The sequence below is a fragment of the Protopterus annectens genome, chromosome 4.part0, assembly GCF_019279795.1.
Source record: "Protopterus annectens isolate FY-2018-M chromosome 4.part0, PAN1.0, whole genome shotgun sequence".
Lineage (NCBI taxonomy): Eukaryota > Metazoa > Chordata > Ceratodontiformes > Protopteridae > Protopterus > Protopterus annectens.
The window spans coordinates 153,085,333-153,100,686 of record NC_056733.1 but is presented as its reverse complement, the minus strand read 5'-3'; the positions used below and the strand labels follow the sequence as shown (position 1 = coordinate 153,100,686).

At 39.3% G+C, this 15,354-nt stretch overlaps 1 protein-coding gene across 1 annotated transcript in view; it reads left to right on the top strand.

The window, feature by feature from the left end:
• The window catches only part of DNAH9 (dynein axonemal heavy chain 9), a 3,419,770-nt gene that overhangs the window by 2,416,863 nt on the left and 987,553 nt on the right, over positions 1–15,354 (top strand). Inside the window, exon 40 of the mRNA XM_044069722.1 lies at positions 8,414–8,516. Coding sequence (XP_043925657.1) covers positions 8,414–8,516 — 103 coding nt within the window. The remainder of the gene's footprint in view (positions 1–8,413; positions 8,517–15,354) is intronic.

Here is a 15,354-nt window from a genome sequence, read left to right as displayed (position 1 = left end):
CAGGCAACAGTTTAAAAAAACTACATATAGGAATAATTTTTAAGGAATCAGTGGGGGGAAGGGCACATAGGAGACAAGATAGAGGGAGAGAGGCCTCAACAGCAGTGGAGAACCAGGGACAGAGAACACTGGTAAAGATGAACCACCCTGGTGTTTTAGATGAGATACACCAAGAAGGGATAGTAAACACTTATAAAGGATACCATATTTATAATTATACTGACACTGTGCTCACTAAAGAGCACTTTTCCCTTTTTATGAAAGGTTTAAAATATGTTCCAACAAGAACGTTTAATTACACTGATGTCATTTTAGAGTTAAAAATATGTATGAGGAAACAATTTAGCATATATTTTTCAGAACCAAAATACAAATGAAAGGAAAAGGAAGTCAAGATGAGAAGTACATTTAATCCACCGTTAGAACCTACTTTAAGTGTACCAGAAAAAGCTATTACAGATGATGTATATGCACTGAAAAGTAAAGAAGAAAGACAGAGTATGTCATATAAGTTGATCAAAAAAGAACTACCAGGAATTACTAGAACAGATGAGAATTGATCATTCTATTCGAGTCATGAGGCCAGATAGGGGGGGGGGGGGGCAGTGTTATATGGGGAATTGCAATATTTTCAGAAAATATTTGAGATGTTTATGACACAGAAACATGTTCTAATGCCTCCATTAATGAAATAAATATAGCACACCACTGCATTGACTATTATTTGTAAGAATATTTGATAGATGAAAGAATTTCACCAGAGATTTATAATTTTTTGAAAGTTAGACATCCAGTGACAGCTATTATTTTTGGGATTCCCAAAACTCATAAACGTTTGAAACATCTTAAGTTTAGGCCCATAGTGGCAGGACAAGGTTCTAAAACCTACCCTTTTGGGGTGGTAATAGACAAGTGGCTTAAACATGTTTACAACAAGGTAGACCACCTTTTGAAAGATTCTTGGGACTTCCTGGGTAGCCTAAAAAATAATCTCTGGGAAGAAAACATTTCCTTTCTTATGGTGGAGTTATATACATCCATTTCTAAAGGTGAAGGGATAGAGCTCTTTTTAGAAAGTATGAAAAAACATACAGATTTTTCAGATGATAAAATAAGTTTGATTTCGGAAGTTAAGGAACTTGTATTAGATTATAATTACATTTACTATGATGGAGAATATTTTAAACAGAATAAGGGTTCATAGGTAGGTACTAGGCTATTGGCCCTAGGGCCTATACAAGCCTAGCCAAAAGGTACCCTGGCTTTCGCCACCCAAGAAAATTATTTTCCTGTGCCCCTGTCAAGCAGAACCACAGAAGTGATCCCCGGGGTGAATTTCCTATTACCCATCCAATCATCAACATTTTTCTTGAAGAGTGCTAATGAGGAGGAGCTCTGTTTGACATAGGTAGTTTGTTCCAGAGTATGGAAGTCTCTGGGACAGGAATCTATCCCTCCAGCATGTTCTGTTTATTGTGGTGACAAGGTTTAGGTCCCTAGAGCGTGTAGCTCAGAGGGATTGGGATTTCTTTAAGTGGAGCATGTCCAACAGCTCTGGGTTTGACATAGCTTTGTATGTTAGGCAGAGTTCACCTCTAAGTAGGCGATATGTGACGGAGTAAAGCTGGAGTTTTTTGAGACGGTCTGCTTAAAGCATCTGTTTGAGGCCAGTAATCCTCTTTGTGAGGTATTTTTGCGGCCTTTCCAGTTGTAGATGTCCTGTGAGGTACATGCCAAAAGGGGCATTGTACTCTATAATGGGTCTAATGAGTGATGAGTAGAGGGGAACAATGACATATTTTTTTCTGGATGAGAAACCTTTTGTGATGAGGTGTGCCATGTAGAAGGATTTCCTGACCACTGTGGTGATGTGATTATCAAGGGAGAGACTATTGTCCACCCGTGTCCCGAGGTCTCTTATCACACTTTCGGTGTTAAGTAGACTACCGCCTATGTGGTAGTTCATGGGTACAGAGTTTTTACCGAAGGGGATGACAGTGCACTTTCTGGCATTGAGCTTGAGACCATGGCTTTGACACCAGGCATCTGTCTCAGTGAGGCCCTTTTGTAGGATGTCCACATCGTTAGGATTTTCGATTATGGCTCCTAGTTTGCAGTCATCTGCGAATTTAGTTAGCCAAAGACTTTCTGTGTTAGCCTGTACTTCAGAGAAGTAGATACCAAACAGGAGAGGACCCAGGACTGAACCCTGTGTACTCCACTTGTCAATGGTCTGAAGTCTGATTTGGAGTCTGCTACTTTCACAGTGTGGGTTCTGTCAGTAAGCCAGTTGGCAACCCATCTTGTGACATAGGGATTTATACCTAGTTTAGTGAGTTTATCTATAATTCTAGAGTGGGGGATGGTGTCGAACGCCTTGGTGAGATCTAGATAGGCTGTGTGAACTACCTTACCCTCATCTATGGCTTTGGTGACTACTTCAAAGAAGATTATCAGGTTTAGGAGACATGATCTGCCTTTTACAAACCTGAACTGTGTGGGGTCCAGAATTTGGAGATTTCCAATGTCTTTGTTTATGAGTTCCAAGATGATACATTCCATGGCCTTGCAGACCAGGCTCGTCAGGCTAATGGGGTGGTAGTTCCCGAGGTCTATTGTGGCCCCCCCTTTACGGAGTGGGATAACCTTCACGGTGCGCCATTCAATGGGTACAAAGCCTGAGGTGAGGCTATGATTGAACATGGTACTTAGGTGGGGTGCCAGTTCATTCTGTAGTTCATGTAGAAGGCAGCCTTTGATGTTGTCAGGTCCCATGGATACTGTGTTCTTGGCTTTGGAGAGTGAGGTTTCTATCTGTGCAGACGTGATTACAGGAACTTTGCATTCTTCCCATATAAAGATGGGCCATTTAGGGGGTGAGAGGGGAGTAAAGTTAGCACTGAACCTATCTGCCACGATGTTGGCAATATCAGTTGGTTCTGTATATTTAGTGTCATTGTGCTGTAACTCAGAGCAGATCTGAGTGTTGCCATTGAGATTCTTGACATAGCTATAGAATGCTTTGTGGTTGTCTTTAGAATCAGTGGCAATTTTGTTTTCATAACTAGCTTTGGAGGATTTTATGAGGTATCTCAGCTTATTACTGAGGCTGAGCAGGGAGTTCCTCCAATCATGGGATTTTACTCTTTTTTTCAACAGTTTCTTTCTTCTGTTGTACAGTTTGTTTATGGCAGAAGACCACCAGATTGTCTTCCTTTTTTTGGAGGATAACATCTTGGTTCTGTTGGGATAGCATGATCCATGCACTCGTGTAAGTGCTTATAAAGTGCATTTATGTAGGATTCAGCAGTCGTACCTCTATTGTCCATCTGCATGGGTGTCGTGAAGTTTGCCACTTCTGTCTTAAGAAGCGTGAAGTTGGCTTTGGAGAAATTTTTTACGGTTGTTTTCCTAATGGGGGTTGGGAGCGGGATGTGGATGTCTAGGGTGATTAGCTTGTGGTTGGATCTGACCAATGAGGAGATGACCTCTGGTGTGGAACACCAGTCACCCATGTTGGTGATGACCAGGTCTAGGGTATTGCTGCCCCTGGTGGGGGTGTGGATAAGTTGGACCAAGGCGTTGGAATTGATGATTACCAGAAAACGTTGAGCAAAAGAGTTGGTACATGAGTAGTTTTCCCAGTTAATGGTAGGGTAGTTGAAATCACCCATTATTAGAGTGTTGGGTTGTACCTTAATATTTTCCAGTGTATCTAGAAAAGAGGAGTGGGAATCCTGGGGCATGGTGTGGGGTCTGTAGCAAGCTACAATCTGGATTGCGGTTTTGCCCAGTGTTAGTTGAACTTGGATAATCTCGGATGCATTATTCTGAGCAACTAGCTTGGAGGTGTGGATATCCTTAATGAATATGGACACGCCTCCACCTTTAGTGTTTCGGTCCGGGTTTAGTGGCTGAAAGGTGTGGTATGGATTATAGCCTGATAATGCAGGGGTGCTCTCTGGAGCTTTGAACCTGGTCTCTGTCACTGCACAGATGTCAATGTTCTCCATTTTAAGGAGTTCCTGGAGTGAGTGCATTCTGAAGTTTAGACTTCTAGCATTGAGTAGCATTATCCTCAGATTTTGCTTGCTTGTACCTGTTACAGTGGTGAATTTGTCATTTGAACCTTTCCTAAAAAAGGCACTATAGGGGTGGCAAGAGCCTTTGCCAGTAACCGGAATCCCAAGGGCGACAGGTGCAGGCCATCTCTGGCAAAGCAGTGTGGTCTGTCGATCATGTCATCCCAGGCAGACAGATACTGGATTCCCTTAGAATGACACCAGAAGGTTAGCCATTTGTTAATGTCAATAATTTTGTCCTTGCACTGTGGTATCATTCTGGGTGATGGCAGGATGCTACTCAGGGCTAAGGTCATACCTGATGAGGCTACAAGATCGGAGAGCTCCTCCATGTCTCTTTTCATGTAGTCCAGGGAGGTATGTCTCAGGTCATTCACACCAACATGGACAATGACAGAGTTATATTTGTACTTGTTGTGGAGTGACCTGATTGCGTACATTATATGGCAGATCCTGGCACCTGACAGGCAGCTGACAGTAACTTTTTCCTTGTTTAGCCTGGTGAGTGGAACATCAGTGTGCCTGACTATAGAGTCACCTATGACTAGAGTGCTGGGTACGTTATGCCTTATGGGCTGTAGTTGAGGGGCACACTGGGTATGTGGGCTATGTGTCATTTGGGTTGTGTTGGGGGGGTGGAGGTTGCTTGCATTTCTGCTTTGGACGTCTCTGTTGTTTGGGCAGGTTATTACTGAGAGCCTCCATGAATGTAGGTTTGTGTTTTATGCTTCTCTGTGTGTGTTTTGGTGGTGTAGGTTTTGAGGGACTATGTGATGAGTGTGGTGCGGTGCAAGTGTTTACCTTCTCCTCTTTACTGTCTAGTCCAGTCTTTGGTGAAGAGATCTTTGCTTCCAGTTTGGCTATATAAGTGCATCTCTCACAGGCCATAGTGTTGGATGGTAGGAGGAGAGGGTTGTCTATGTACATGAGGCAATTGCTGCATTGTCCCAAGTTGCCCAGATTAATCAGGTAGACAGGAGAAAACACCGTGAGCTGACCTTTAGACATGCCTGAACAGGTACATATTTATTAAGTACTAAAAACTGTTTTCCTCTAGACAAGTGAGGAAAGTTGAGTGCTGTAGCAATTTGTAACTTATTTAGTGCATACAATGAGTTCTGAACAAGTTCTGAGCTCAAAGAAGCAGATTTGAGTGCTAAAACGTCAAAGCTGGCTAGTTGCAAGGGAAAATTTGAAGAACAGACTTTATGGCGCCAAGAATAGTTTAACCCTAGTTAAGTGGGAGGGGGGGCTCAGGAGCTCACAAACAGTTCTGGACACAGCAAATCCTTATCTGGACTAGACCTGCCACAGGAAAGGGGGGAAGCAAGCTTAGAATTTTTTTTTAAGTAAAAGTGGAAATGGAGAAAGCTGAAACAGAGGTTAATTCAACGTTAAGAATCTGAATGGGTTGGCCTTCACAAATGTTCTCTATTAGATTGAATGACCTAATAACACTAGACTGGGAGGAGTGTCACAGATCAGATATACAGTATGGGCGGGCAACTGCAAAGCCACCAAGTATAAGAACACCACAACACTAGGGAGGGTGGGTGAGAAAAATTACAGTCCTAGCTGTAGCCACTAAATGAAAGTTTTAAGCAGATCAAGGAGCAAAAGCAGGGTGGGTGGGAAAAATTACAGTTCCTAGCTGTAGCCACTAAATGAAAGTTTTAAACAGATCAAGGAGCAGACTCTAGAGAATGCTTTTAACTGTAAACAGACAATTATAGTAATGCACACTATTACAGTTCCTAGCTGTAGAACACAGAAACCTCAAAAAATCAAAAGTGCACAGAAAAGATAGAGCACTCACAAACAGAAAATACAACTCTCAGTATGAAAAAGCAGTTTACAGTTAAGTAATTCAAGAGTAATGAAACAGTATCTAACAATGAAAAATACAGTTAAAACAGTATAAAACAGTACATAAATGCAGTGAAATAATAAAAAGCTTTATAACAGTGCAAAATGTAGTAGATCAACTATATAGCACAATTATAAGCATTTCAGAAGTGCAGTTCACAGTTACCTTCCTGGCTCTAGGGTCTCATTTACCAGTAAGGTCCTTGAGAAAGTTATGTTTGTAAAATTCACATCTTGTCTCAAGGAAATCAACTTCTACAGTTCATTTTCCACAGGTGGTGGACATTAAAGTGGTCAGTAGCCCAAAATGTAAGATGGTCTTCATTGTTAATGCCTGAGGAATGACTTGGTTTGCTGTGTGTGTGTGTGTGTGTGTGTGTGTGTGTGTGTGTGTGTGTGTGTGTGTGTGTGTGTGTGTGTGTGTGTGTGTGTGTGTGTGTGTGTGTGTGTGTGTGCGTGTGTGTGTGTGTGTGTGTATATGTGTGTATGTGCACTTGTGTGTGTTTATCTCTATCAACTGATCATGTTTTTAGAAACTCAGAATTCATATCGTTGTGATTATACGATCATTTTGCAAAAACTCAAAGCTTTTGGATGGAGATCACGATACAGTACAGTTTGGGAAATGTACCTTTTTCTTCACTGTCGTGCACTCTCAGAGTTGGTATATATATAATTTGTAGGAGGTATGGGGGGTGCAGGAGGGCTTGCACCCCTGCATAAATGTAAAAAAGTAGATGTTTTTGTTTTTTGTTTTTTTTTTTGATTGAGTATTCGGAAGGTCGATCATATGGTCTCTTCCATATGAATTTCAAATTTTTGAAAACTCGGTCATCTGACCTGACATAGATCCATATATATAGACAGATAGATTTTCCTTGTTTGGTGTTTAATCTTTTAAACTGCTTTCAACTTATTTATTAGTTATTTATTAGTCAGAGTGCCTCCCCGTGTTTGTTTATGAGGATAATTCAGAATAGTATTCTTGCTTGCAGAAACACTTCTAAGACTGGTTGTTCTTGTTTATTGATCTGCAAGTGGGGAAAAGAAAGACAATTCTTCCTAACATTTTGCAAATCAGCAGTGATTTTGTGATGGACACTAACATTGATGTACGCAAACATTCATTCTCATTTTAGTAATATTATTTCATCCTCATTGAGATACAGGATGAATATCTTAATGGTATTTTTTTTTTCAATTTTAATTTTTGTTTTCTTAGTTTTTACTTCTTATGGTCTCGCAGTTTACATTTGCTTGATTTCTTTGTTTCTTCTCACACTGGCACAGATAAAAGTGTACCTCCATGTTGCAAATGATTTTGAGTTTTGCAGAATGCAGTGTTTGTGGTAAGACTAATCCTATTGGCTGTAAAAATGAATTTGCCTGTGTTTTATACTGGGTTGCCCTCAATCTCTAATCATTTATTTCCCTTATGACCTTTATAATGATTAAAGATTATTGCATTTATCATTATTGACATTGTGTTATATCACCAAGATAAAAAAGCCGACATTAAGAAGAATGGAGTTGCTACTTTACGTTCACAATCAGGGGGCATTCCCCACTTTTCTATTCCTGCTCTTTAACTGTCTTTTGCACTGGCCTGTTATACATAGAGCACTGAGTGTGAGTGTGGGTGTGGGTGGTCCCACCTTGTAGAACTGTAGTAGGACATAAAAAAAAAACTTTTTTCAGTCCAACAGTGTTCAGTGTGTGTGCTGACGCACTATACAAACCCTCTTGTGTTGTTGCATGCAGCAATATCTGTCAGAAAGATGTTGTCAGTGGCATTGATACAGGCTGTTACAGAAATTGGAATATGTCATCTGTAGCAAATTGTCATCTGTGTGTTCCATAACCTTTTCTTAGAAACATTTCATGTCATGCTTGTTTCCCTGAATTATGATGAAACATTTTTTTTACCTAATTGCAACATGATGTGAATAAAATAGATGTCCTAGTTTAAAAGAATATTAGAAGAATAGCTTTGTAATAAGTCCTCTGTGGGCCAAGATAAAAAAACGTTTATACACATTCTTTTAAAAATAAATGCAAGGAAGTCCAAAATGCAAGTACTGAAAAGTAACAATTGTATTCTACCAACGTTAGCTGCTGTTTTAATTGAGGGGTGGGTGGGATGGAAAATTGTTTGCAATATAAGTGCTTAGAATCTCTTTGTGTACTTGCAGTTAAATACCCAGCAAGCTACGACTGCAGTATTTGTATAAGAAAATTGTCTTAGATTGCTTCTAGAGAAAGCTTTTATACGAGTAAAATGAACTTGAATTGAAATGGGAAATAGGTTATAAGGCCATATAATGTTGAAATAGGTCTATTTCGTAGTGAGTTCTCAAGTTGCTGCCACAAATCCTATATTGTTGCACCACAATGTTGACAGATCTATTCTGCTTCTTTGCTGATCCTAATAACTATTAACCTTTATGTTTACTATGTTCATAAAGGTACGACAGAAACAAGCTTAGTCTGAAGGAAATTCACAATGTGCAGTATGTGTCCTGCATGAACCCTACAGCTGGAAGCTTCACAATAAATCCACGACTTCAGGTAAAGAGATGGTTTCATGAAGATATTATTAAGATAGATGAACTTAGATTCAAAGGGTTGATTTAGAAATGCCTGGGTCCTGGTATTCTTTATCTGATGTCTGTTCCTGTTTATGTGATAATATATCAGTAAGATAATTCACTCCTATAGTCCTGGATGCTGAAAATATTATATAGTGCATTATCTGATGAATTTGTTGAGCTCTGAAGATGACAGCTTTTGCTAAAATAAATACTAAATGTGACCCTGTGACAAGACAACTGCAATGTTTTGTACTCGTATGATGTCTCATTATTTATGAAGATTTCACAGCAGGAAACTAAAATCTGTCCTACAAACTTTTAGACTGTCTTAATCTTTACACATGCAACTTTCAGCCTCTGCTGTGGCTTTTTATGCTTCTTCATCTGGTAATATTATATTCTTACATGTATCAATGTCTGAATACCCACTGTCAACCCTGCTTTTGAAATGGTTAGCTTTTCTGAGTTCAATTAATGACTGCCTTTATGTCTATTGTTTCACTTCTTACCATTAATTCTTATAAACGATGAAGCTTCCATATGCATCACTCTTGCCTTATATCTAGTCTGTGTATGAAAAACTATAAAAACATCTTCTGTAACGCAATGGTGAGGTTCATTTTTATATACAGTCTACATATGATGTGATTTAGCAGTGTACTTTTGCATTTTTTCAATGTTCGATATTTTGACAGTTGTACACTGCATTGCATCCTGATTTTAATTATTTATTTCTTAAAAGTGAGACTTGTGTAGACCGTTTCAGAACATGCTTGGTCACCAAACCTCTGTCCCATTAATAATGTTGTATGAGTAAAAGTATGCAGTAAAGGGGAGCTCTTCCTGAATGTGTGTGAAATTGTATATTGTGGCATTATATATTGTTTCTAAACCTATTCCCGCAGTTTAACTGATGGGCTATGTGGAGTCTTTTTAATGTGGTGAACTACAATTACAAGAACAAAAGGATCCATTTAACCTTACAAACCCCAAATGATCCTGCCACTGTACATGTCTGGCAAGTAGCAAGTTCCAATAAACTAAGTATGTAAAAAAAATACTGCACCTTCCCTTGTGGTCTGTAAGAGGCTGCATTTAAGTTAATATTTTGAATGTTTATGTTTTGTGTAGTTTATTAAAAAAAGTAGAAGTAGAAAAACTTGTAGCTTAAAAAGAAAAGAGCGTACATATTGTGTCAGTGCATCAGTATCATCATTGATAGAAAGCAAACCTCACTGGCTGCTGTAATGAAACAAAAGTGAAAATCAGTGTTATTATGCATGTGCTCAGGGCTCAGTACTGCGACCAGATGTCTCTCTCGAATCCATTCAGTGAGAAAGGACATCTACAAGAAAGTATACTGCTACACTACAGACATCTTTAAAAAGGTTAAGAAATATCATTTTAAACAAGTGCATTGTATAGCTGTAATGATTATCTCCAGGCTTAGCAATCATATCTGTTTTCCTACTTACAGTATCAGCTTTTCTTTCTACAAGTAGTTTGGAACGTAACTTGAAAGTCAGGTTAATGTGGATTATTTGATTACCCCAAAGTTTTCTTTTCTTTTCCTTTGATTGGAATTGTTATCCATGCCTAGTAGATTCTTTATATGGCATATCTTTTTTTTAGGATACTTATTGAAATGTACTAAGTCTGTCCATAACTGGACGGTTGGTTCCTCAGTTGATTTTCCCTGGGTATACAAAAGATTATGCCATTGCCCTTGGTTGAAATTATGCATAATATAGTTCAAACCATGTCTCTGGAGCTGCCAAAGAGGTGTCTGTGAAGTCTAATTACCATATTTCTGGATTATTTATTTTGCTACAGTACTGACATATTGACATAGGTGTGCACATCCCACTCTAAGCAAAAGTTGATTCCATTAAAACTGATTAGGCCTGTGTAGTCACAGAGCTTGTCTATGTGGTGTCAGTCAGTGAAGACAGCTGTCTGACCATACCCAGCAGAACTGAGCTGTCTCTGAGGTGTTTTGTTCCCCATACCTTCTGTAAAACACTTAGCAATCCAAAGTCCTTCTGACGCAAACGTAGCAAAAAATAAGGTTTGTGGTGTTCTCCTCCTTCAGCTGTAATTTTTCTTGAGCTGTATTTTGTCAGACTGTGATAGAGAACATTTCCCATTAGCTCTTGAAAAACTGACAGCAAGGAACTAGGGTTGTTGGTGCCAACAGACTTGAAGTGATGACATCAAACGTGTGAGTTGTGAACATGTACTAGAGGAGTAGAAAGATGAATCCCAAACTACGGCCCAGGTGACCTGAGTTCAAGTTAATGGCTGTGCTACTTGGCAGAACAGGCTAACAGGATTGATGTGCCTATCCTGGGGGTGATGCTGGGATATGAAATCCTTATTGCCAGGCAGGCTGCCCATGAATGGTAGATAGGGCATGCGTTGGATGACATGGGTAGTAATGCTTGCTTCATTCTAGCTTCACACATTTTGGTATCCCCTCCTAATAAACATCACCTGTACCATACATTTGATGCTTGTGCCTTAGATTTTTGCCTCTTGGAATAAGGGTGTGGCAGTCTTAGAGGCTGTAGACCATAAAGTCATTCTCCCTCTGGAGAGAGAGTGCCCATGTGCAGGGATATGTGAGGGTTTAGCGACTCCCTTTCCAGGTGTTGAGTGCACATAGGATGGGGTACCCAGCAGTCTTCAGAGATAAAGACTGAAAAGTTATTCTGTCCATTATGAGGGAAGGCCCATTTTCCAGGTGAAAGCCAGAGAGGGTGTTGCAGAAGGGAAGAACAAGCCAATGGAGATCAGGTGATCATTAGCTGTAAAGCAGAAACAAGGGGTGGCAGATCAAAAATAGCTGCTAAAAAATGTAATTTGCTGAATGTCATTCACCGACTTATACTTAATATAAAGTGGCATGTTGTGATATTATCGGGCATTTTGTGGGGCTGCATGACTCCCATATTTTGTTTAGTGATTAGCGTTGTCGCCTCACAGTAAGACGCTGTCCGGTTCAATTCTCAGCTAGAGCGCCTTCCGCGTGGAGACATGCGTGAATGGGCATACCTTCGTTGAAGGTTGTGCGTCAGGGCTGGTAACTCGGCACGTAAAAATCAACTCCCAATCATTAGCAGACCGGTGCTCTACTGTGGCGACCCCTAACCGGGAAAAGCCGAAAGACACAACAACATCTCTACATCCCAGCTCTTTGTAAAAAGTGTAAGTCTGTAAAAGGCATTTGGTAACTTTCAGTAGTGATGCTTTCACTGCCTCTTTGGTGATGCTGGCAATGGCATTTTCCATATTGTACTTAGAAACAGAGCAAATTCCATTTTATCACAATTGTTTAAAATTCAAATTTCTCCAAACCTAATTATTTCAGTTCTTTAGAGGGTTAAATCAAGCATTTTCAGTGGGGAAAGACCATCCATACTCAAAATATATCAACATTAATATTGCAATTATCCCAGGGTGTAACAACCTCTGAGTTTGTGGCATTAGGTTTGGGATGGTGAGGATACAACCCCAGTTTTTTCATAAACTTTGCTCTCTAACAACACTTACTTTGTATACTTTTTTAAACTTGAGTTTGTGCAATATCACATTACTGTGATTTATAAAAACTAAAGCGCAATAGTTTGGTTTACAAAGCACTGTTTAGCAATGCATGTTTCAGGAAACAATGCAATAGGTTTTCTTTAGCTCATTATGAAAAACAGAAACTTGTTTTGATTGCAGGTGATGACATTGTTGCCAACCTCTCATTTCATTTTCTTCTGTATTTAACCAGAATTTTATTTATTTCTTAATACCCATTATAAGAATTGCCATTTATTTGTCCCATATGTTGTGACTTTAATTTTTGATTTTGCTACCACTATAGGAAGGCTGTTCTAATAATCCAGCACTTGTTTGGTGAAACGGCACTTCCTGTCATTCCTGTGTTATGGAAAACAGTTCTTCCTGTCCTTAACCTTGTTCAGTAAGCAGCACTTCTTCATTTCACTTATATTGTCAAACAGTGCATCCTTACAGTTCCCTTACTTTATGAACAGTACTTCCCCTTGTTTTTCCTGTTCTAGGAAAAAAACTATTTCCTCACATTTCCCCATTTTGTGATGTAATACTGTCTCACATTTTCCCAGAGCTGATGAAAACATCTTGCTGATGAGGTGAGATAAATAACATTTAAAAATCTAAACTCATTTTCAGCTGCACATTTTATTTCCCATATCATGTTTTCTTATCCTGTATTCTTGGTTTCACTGTAAATGTGCTCCCAAATGCATCTCATCATCCCTTCCCTATTCTTTCAGCCTTGTAATTTTTGTAGACCTTGTACCCTTTCTGACATGCTGCATCCCTCTTTTCGTGTGATGAAGTATGTTTTATTCCTGCTGCATCTGTCTCCCTCCCTGCTGCATTTTATTGCTTACTTGTCTCATTCCCTAATATTCCAAACTACTGAAAAACTGACACACAGTGAAGGTCAGGTCTTCAAACAAGTGTGGTGTAGGGGCTGTGAATGAACACCCACCCAGCACATCAGACATGCTGTAGTATGCATTACTGAAAATGGCTTGTATCCTGAGGCTGATGCATATACAATTTGTCATGACATAGGCCATAGAAAACCCTGATGATTGCACAGATGACAGCCTCCAATTGCCAACTCCTACCCACTGGTAACTCATTGGATGATTATGTCAGTGGAAAGTTGATTGTCAGAAGGCAACAGGGAGAAAATACACTAAAAATAGATGCAGTCAGTATATGGGATTGTAGGCAAACTCCCCAAATGTATGATCAATGCTATGCAGAAACACCTCCCAAATGAAAAAAAGAAAAAAACGCAGATGCAAAAGATAAGACTTCTTATTACAGGTCATAAAAAACAAGTTGCCCTTGAACTTCAATTGCACTTATGTGTTTGGGATATCAGCAAATGACTGGTCTAGAAAACCAATGTCAACTGCCTATTTGAGATATGAATTATCCGGATTGATATATAGTTGTTCACTCTAGAGATTTCTGCCTTAGAAATTAGAGCATTCTTTGTTTTGACAGTTAGTCTTTTTTTTACTGTTACTGTAATTTGCATGAGTCTATGATGATGTCTGTTTATCAAACACTGCTCTTTTAAGTGTATTGTGCTGGCTGTGCACAGAAAGCCTGCCTATTAATATAATGTCCCTGCTGTTTATTCCTGTTCTTTTGTGGTTGTCCATACATACAGCACAGTTCTGCTTTTACATTATAGCTTTAAATCGATGTAGTCACTTTTACATTATAGCTTTAAATTGGTGTAGTCTCTTTCACTGACGAGATTGTGGTTGACTCATGGACTGCTGGTGACAGTCTGGTTAACCTCAACTCACTGACTGCAGATGACCAAGGAGGTGACATGATCTTTGGTCATGAGGGAACTTGCCAAGAGGTACTGATGATTTTTAGACAGTGTGGCTGTAAGCATTTTGATCTTGCAGTATTATAGTCTCAGGATTATGGGCTTCAAGACTGTGATAGTAAATTCTAGCTCCTTGTTATTCATATATATATATATATATATATATATATATATATATATATATATATATATATATATATATATATATATATATATATATATATATATGATAAGGATGAAGGGTGAAAATGGAAAATAAATGGAACAGTAATGAATAGGGACAAACAACTGATACAGACACAAGGTAGGGGACAGACTGGACAGACACAAATAGAAGACAGGCAAATGGTGATGCAGAGCACATGAAAACACACAAAGGATGGATTTAAACACAATGGGATGAAGGGTGCCCCTGGCAGGGGATAGTGTGGTGTATGGGCAGTATGTTATCCATTGAGTAGCTGGGTTGGACATATTGAGACCTGTTGTTGGTGGGGTGACAAATTGAAGGAGTCACACTCTCCTTTGGTGGCCTGATTTAATTTGGCCATCATTTGAGTGAATTTATGATTTTCTTTCCAGGAGGTGTTGACTACCAAGTGGGCTTACTTGGCTGAAAGCTGTTTCCTCTACCATTTGCTTTAGTATAGGCTGTGCTGCAGAGATTTTATAATTCCACTTCAATGAAATGCTTCCATCTCTCTCTGCTACAGTAGCCACAGTCCAGGCTGGGGCAGGCAGAAGCTGATGTCTGTGTCCAATTGGCATTATCAGCATTATCATGACCTACAGGGGGAAGACAGAATGGGAAGAGTATCATAAGTGAAGATGTCTTTATAATGATGTAGTCAGTATATGTATGTCTCCTGCAGCTGCAAACATGGATGACCTGTCATTCTGTATATGCTTAAAGAGAAAGCTACACAGATGCCATCTCACACAGGTGTAGGTGAGATATAGATAATAGTATAAAACTACAGTCTGACATACAAGTGCAAGATAGTAGAAGCCTGAAATATTCCCCACAGCATGACAACTGATTGGCTTTTTGCATTAACCTACATTATGCCTCAGTGCCATGTGTCTGTAGTATCTCCCACCATAGCCCACCTGTTATGGACCAGTATCTGTCTGAAGATATAGCCTCCTGTAGTAAGAACACTGCTCTGAATGACAGTGAAAAATACATTTACAAAACACTTACTGTGCCATTTGGGATATCCTTGTGTAACCTTTGCTTTCTATTGCCAGAGGTCCTCAAGGTAGTGTTTTCACAGATTATCAGTAGAAGCTATTTGTTTTATGTCACCCTTCTGCTTCACCAATATATAGCAATTCATAATTATTTGTGGAACCTGGGCTGCTAGGTTCATAGGTATGTACTAAGCTAGCTGTCTTTGCAGGTCATTTTAAACTTAGT